Consider the following 6,105-nt stretch of genomic DNA (forward strand, 5'->3'; position numbering starts at 1 on the left):
ATGTCGTTTTTAGCTTCTCTTACTCTGAAAATGTAATTTATTGCTTTATAAATGTTCTTAGCTGGTAGACAAACATACTCCAGGAGCTTGCTCCATCAAAGCTTTATTTGTATAGCGCATTTCATACCCAGAGGCAACACAATGCGCTTTACAGAGAACAAGGGAGGTGGGCATACGACCCACCCCTACATATTCCAGAGGGAAGCAAAAAAACAGTAATCACCCGGTGGCCAGATAAGTGAGCTGTAAAAATTCTTCCCTGACCCCTCTCAACAAGGCGATCGACTCCCCCAAATGGTTCTATGTTGCTCCATATCTGAATGTCTGTGTGTCATGTGACATTACTGTTAATGACGTACTGTATTTGTGAAACTGTATAAATGTACATAACCTTTAAAGTTGTCTCATGTTTCTTTCATGCGTTATGTTGCCCAGATATGGATAAAAGACGGTTAGCTCTCTCATACTTGGGCCTCAAAAGTGCAAACTGAGATAAATCTAACGCACCTCAAGTCAAATGTACAGTGTGTGTACTTGACCTAGGTTCTCAGTTCGGACTCACAATTCTCACCACTAGAGGGCGTCACACTCCAATTAATTCACCCATTCCCCCCTCTTTCTCATTCCTGTTGTGCTGCGCCCAGGAAGAGACGGGAGTGGATGGAAGTATACCAGCCGTGCATGTTTTGAGCATGGATTGAGAAAACTAGGCTTCAGGCACAAACTTCTATAGTTGATCAGATGGTGGGGAACAGACCACAATTAAAGACTGTTTTCAAAGCAGTCAGCTTGTCACAGAGGTGCCAGGTGGTATAGACTGAAGGAGGACTGCCAGGTGGTGTAGGCTGGAGAGGAGGGCGTGGTTTGGCTACACCCTTCCATCCTGCCAGGCCAAACTGCCCTCTGTGGAGCTCTCGTCTTCAACTCAAAGCTCATTGAAGAGCCGGGGTTCCAACCAACACCCTCTCAGATAATACATCTCAGTCCTAATCTATAAACACTATTGTATGGTATAGTGATGCATCTCATCAGGTGCTCTCTGGACAGTGTGTTGTGTTCTCCAGGTGTACTTCCTGTGCTCTCCCGCCGAGAGGGACTGCATCACTGCTACATCACACACCTGACCTCTGACCTTCTCATCCTGGGACTGCATCACTGCTACATCACACACCTGACCTCTGACCTTCTCATCCTGGGACTGCATCGCTGCTACATCACACACCTGACCTCTGACCTTCTCATCCTGGGACTGCATGGTTTACAGATCGTCTTTTTGTTACTCGGTTAATCAATGTACATATAATACTCCATCTGCCTTGCCTTTTTTTCTATACATGAGCACAATAAAAAATAAATATTAAAAGTAAAGTATATCCACAACATTGGTCTGTGGTGTTTTTCCTCTCATTCAATCACAGACAGACAGGAGCCGGCGTTAAAGAAAAGAAGCACTTAAGAATGTTTATTTTTTCAACAACTGGCCAAGATACTCAGTAGAACAACATTAGAATACAGCCATTTGTAACAGGACGGAAATACTTGGATTACAGTGTAACAAACGTACAAACAAGCGTTTGGAAAATCTCTACCGGCTATTTTTGTCAGATGACGCAAACTGGCGAGTCTCTCGGCATCATTTGGTCACTAGAAAAGCAGCTGTCTGCACTCGAGGTCCTCGGGATCAACTGCTTGTGCAGCCAAAGCCTCGATTATTACCACAGGCTGCCGGCCTGTCGCTTCACTCAACAGCCATTCTGGGGAGCAGGAAGGGGATTCTCTCAGTGTAACGACACCCTGGCCCGTCTCAGTAGCCACATGGCCGGGCCCTTCTTAGAAACGGACTCCCGGAAGGCCGAAATAAATGCATTTTTATTCATAATGCAATACAACTAGGTTCACTTCTTTATGTGGCCATCAGAAGCTGTTATGCCAACGTCATAGTGAAGCTAGCATGCTAGGCTATACAATACAAAAATAAATGATTGAAGGTAAAATGCACAAAGCCAGCCAATTTACTGACCCCTGTGGAATGGATTCATAGAAACACGATGCCCTTCTGGTACGAACATGGAACACAGTCCTGAGACTATTCTGGTTCACAACAGCTGACCATGCAAATCACACTCAACTACTTAACAGTAAACATCCCTTCTGGGTCCACACTTCCTGTGTGAAGCAGCAGTGAAAGCAGCAGGAGAAGAAGAAACAGGGGCGGGGGACCTCCATTCAAGTTTGCATTAAACGTTGCCAGTGGCTGCACTGGTTGGTCCTCCTCCACACCCCTCAGCAGATGGGCTGGCTGTAGTGGACCGGCACCCCTCGCTCGCTCCTCTTTATCTCCTTCATTAAGACGGCGGCGCACGCCGACGCCGTGACCTGCGGGAGGGGAGGGGGAGTGGGAGGGGGGGGGCAAGGTCGGGGGGTTAAGCAGAGTGGGAGGGGACCAGGAGGTGCGGGAACTTTGACCCTGAACACTTTCAGGACTAGGAGGAGACAGAGAGAGGGTTAAGTAATGGAGATTCTCTGGAGTGAAGGTCATGGTGTGAAGGTCATGGTGTGAAGGTCATGGTGTGAAGGTCATGGTGTGAAGGTCATGGAGTGCAGGAGAGTGTGAGTAGTTGCTCAGCCTACTACAGTCTGAAACCCTCACCCAAGCCCTCACCCTAACCCTATAACCCTATAACCCTATAACCCTAACCCTAACCCTAACCCTAACCCTAACCCTCTAACCCTAACCCTAACCCTATAACCCTAACCCTAACCCTAGCCTACTACAGTCCGAAACCGTCACCAGAGGGTAGGGTATAAGGGGGTGGCGGGGGTGGCGGGGGGGGAGAAGGGGGTGGCGGGGGGGGAGAAGAGCACGTAGGTGGCGGAGGAGGAGGAGGAGTGGGAGCGCCAGATCTCCATCCTGAGGATTGAGCTCAACACGATGGCTGCGACCTGGGGGGGAGGGAGAGAGACGGAGGGTCATGGAGGAGGAGAGGAGGGATGGGGGGGGAGGGAGAGAGACGGAGGGTCATGGAGGAGGAGAGGAGGGGTGGGGGGAGGAGGGAGAGAGACGGAGGGTCATGGAGGAGGAGAGGAGGGATGGGGGGGAGGGAGAGAGACGGAGGGTCATGGAGGAGGAGAGGAGGGGTGGGGGGGGAGGGAGAGAGACGGAGGGTCATGGAGGAGGAGAGGAGGGGTGGGGGGGGAGGGAGAGAGACGGAGGGTCATGGAGGAGGAGAGGAGGGATGGGGGGGGGAGGGAGAGAGACGGAGGGTCATGGAGGAGGAGAGGAGGGGTGGGGGGGGAGGGAGAGAGACGGAGGGTCATGGAGGAGGAGAGGAGGGGTGGGGGGAGGAGGAGGAGGAAGAGGAGGTGACAGACAGAGAGCAAGGAGAGATTGATTGATGGAGAGAGGACAAAGGGATAGGAGATAGAGGTGATGGACAGAGAGAGCGAGAGGAGATGAAGGGAGGGAGGGAGGGAGAACAGAACGGAGGAGGAGACGGACAGAAAGAGCAAGGAGAGAGAGAGAGATGGAGGGAGAGAGAGATGGAGAGAGAAAGTGGTGAGAGAGAGAGACAGAAAGGGAGCGAGGGAAGAAAGTCATTAGATGAGGAGGTGAGATGTAAGCGACACACACAGGTAGGTAGGGGTCACGGGTCATCACACACAGGTAGGTAGGGGTCACGGGTCATCACACACAGGTAGGTAGGGGTCACGGGTCATCACACACAGGTAGGTAGGGGTCATCACACAGCAGAGGAGAGGAGAAGGGGCAACAGAGTTGGTTAGGTTAAGTAATGGAGATTCTCTGGAGTGCAGGTCATGGTGTAAAGGTCATGGTGTAAAGGTCATGGTGTGAAGGTCATGGTGTGAAGGTCATGGTGTGAAGGTCATGGAGTGCAGGAGAGTGTGAGTAGTTGCTCAGCCTACTACAGTCTGAAACCCTCACCCAAGCCCTCACCCTATAACCCTATAACCCTATAACCCTATAACCCTAACCCTAACCCTCACCCTCACCCTAACCCTATAACCCTATAACCCTAACCCTAACCCTCACCCTCACCCTAACCCTAACCCTATAACCCTAACCCTAACCCTAACCCTAACCCTAACCCTAGCCTACTACAGTCTGAAACCCTCACCCAAGCCAAGGACAGAATGAAAACATTATCCAGTCACTAAACAGTGAAAAGAAGCCAGAGGATTGAGCTGAACACAGAGGATTGAGCTGAACACAGAGGATTGAGCTGAACACAGAGGATTGAGCTGAACACAGAGGATTGAGCTGAACACAGAGGATTGAGCTGAACACAGAGGATTGAGCTGAACACAGAGGCAAACAAAGCCGGTAGTGTGCGATATGGGAGATCAGACCTGGGTATTGTATTATTTACAAATACTACTGAAATGCCCCTAGACTAATGAAACTGCCCCTAGACTAATGAAACTGCCCCTAGACTAATGAAACTGCCCCTAGACTAATGAAACTGCCCCTAGACTAATGAAACTGCCCCTAGACTAATGAAACTGCCCCCAGGTCTGCAGACAGAGGGGTTAGATGCAAGCGGAGGCAGTGGTCATGGAGACGGTCAGAGGGGTGAAGACCACGGGGTCCTGGTAAGGGTCGGGCTGGGGGGGGGAGAAGGGGGTGGCGGGGGAGAAGGGGGTGGCGGGGGAGAAGGGGGTGGCGGGGGGGGAGAGGAGCACGTAGGTGGCGGAGGAGGAGGAGGAGGAGGAGCGCCAGATCTCCGTCCTGAGGATTGAGCTCAACACGATGGCTGCGACCTGGGGGGGAGGGAGAGAGACGGAGGGTCATGGAGGAGGAGAGGAGGGATGGGGAGGAGGGAGAGAGACGGAGGGTCATGGAGGAGGAGAGGAGGGGTGGGGGAGGAGGGAGAGAGACGGAGGGTCATGGAGGAGGAGAGGAGGGATGGGGGGAGGAGGGAGAGAGACGGAGGGTCATGGAGGAGGAGAGGAGGGATGGGGGGAGGAGGGAGAGAGACGGAGGGTCATGGAGGAGGAGAGGAGGGGTGGGGGGAGGAGGGAGAGAGACGGAGGGTCATGGAGGAGGAGAGGAGGGATGGGGGGAGGAGGGAGAGAGACGGAGGGTCATGGAGGAGGAGAGGAGGGATGGGAGGAGGGAGAGATGGAGGGTCATGGAGGAGGAGAGGAGGGATGGGGAGGAGGGAGAGAGACGGAGGGTCAGGGAGGAGGAGAGGAGGGGTGGGGGGAGGAGGAGGAGGAAGAGGAGGTGACAGACAGAGAGAGCAAGGAGAGATTGATTGATGGAGAGAGGACAAACGGATAGGAGATAGAGGTGATGGACAGAGAGAGCGAGAGGAGAGATGAAGGGAGGGAGAACAGAACAGAGGAGGAGGAGACGGACAGAAAGAGCAAGGAGAGAGAGAGAGATGGAGAGAGAGAGATGGAGAGAGAGAGATGGAGAGAGAGAGATGGAGAGAGAGAGAGATGGAGAGAGAGAGATGGAGAGAGAGAGAGAGATGGAGAGAGAGAGAGATGGAGAGAGAGAGATGGAGAGAGAGAGAGAGAGAGATGGAGAGAGAGAGAGATGGAGAGAGAGAGATGGAGAGAGAGAGAGAGAGATGGAGAGAGAGAGATATGGAGAGAGAGAGAGAGATGGAGAGAGAGAGATGGAGAGAGAGAGAGATGGAGAGAGAGAGAGATGGAGAGAGAGAGAGATGGAGAGAGAGAGATGGAGAGAGAGAGAGATGGAGAGAGAGAGAGATGGAGGGGGAAAGAGGCAAGGAGGGAGACAGAAAGGGAGCGAGGGAAGAAAGTCATTAGATGAGGTGAGATGTAAGCGACACACAGGTAGGTAGGGGTCACGGGTCATCACACACAGGTAGGTAGGGGTCACAGGTCATCACACACAGGTAGGTAGGGGTCATCACACACAGGTAGGTAGCGGTTCGAATCCCGGCTCCTCCTGACCACATGTCGAAGTGCCCTTTTGAACCCCAAATTGCTCCCAGTGAGCAGGCTGGCACCTTGCATCTTGCAGCTGCCGCCATTGATGTGTGTGTGTGTGAGTGGGTGAATGAGAGGCCTTCGCTGTAAAGCGCTTTGGGTAAAAGTGTCGTCCATTTAGCA

The 6,105-nt window shown here is 52.5% G+C and overlaps 1 protein-coding gene across 1 annotated transcript in view; it reads right to left on the minus strand.

The window, feature by feature from the left end:
* Positions 1 to 2,283: 2,283 nt before the first annotated feature.
* Positions 2,284 to 6,105, minus strand: part of cd9r (CD9 molecule related) — a gene marked incomplete at its 3' end in the record, with an annotated part of 11,296 nt that continues 7,474 nt past the window's right edge. Inside the window, exon 4 of the mRNA XM_084462474.1 lies at positions 2,284 to 2,376. Within this exon, the coding sequence (XP_084318600.1) occupies positions 2,284 to 2,376 (93 nt within the window). The remainder of the gene's footprint in view (positions 2,377 to 6,105) is intronic.

Source organism: Borostomias antarcticus (genome assembly GCF_949987555.1).
Source record: "Borostomias antarcticus genome assembly, contig: scaffold_94, whole genome shotgun sequence".
Classification (NCBI taxonomy): Eukaryota; Metazoa; Chordata; class Actinopteri; order Stomiiformes; family Stomiidae; genus Borostomias; species Borostomias antarcticus.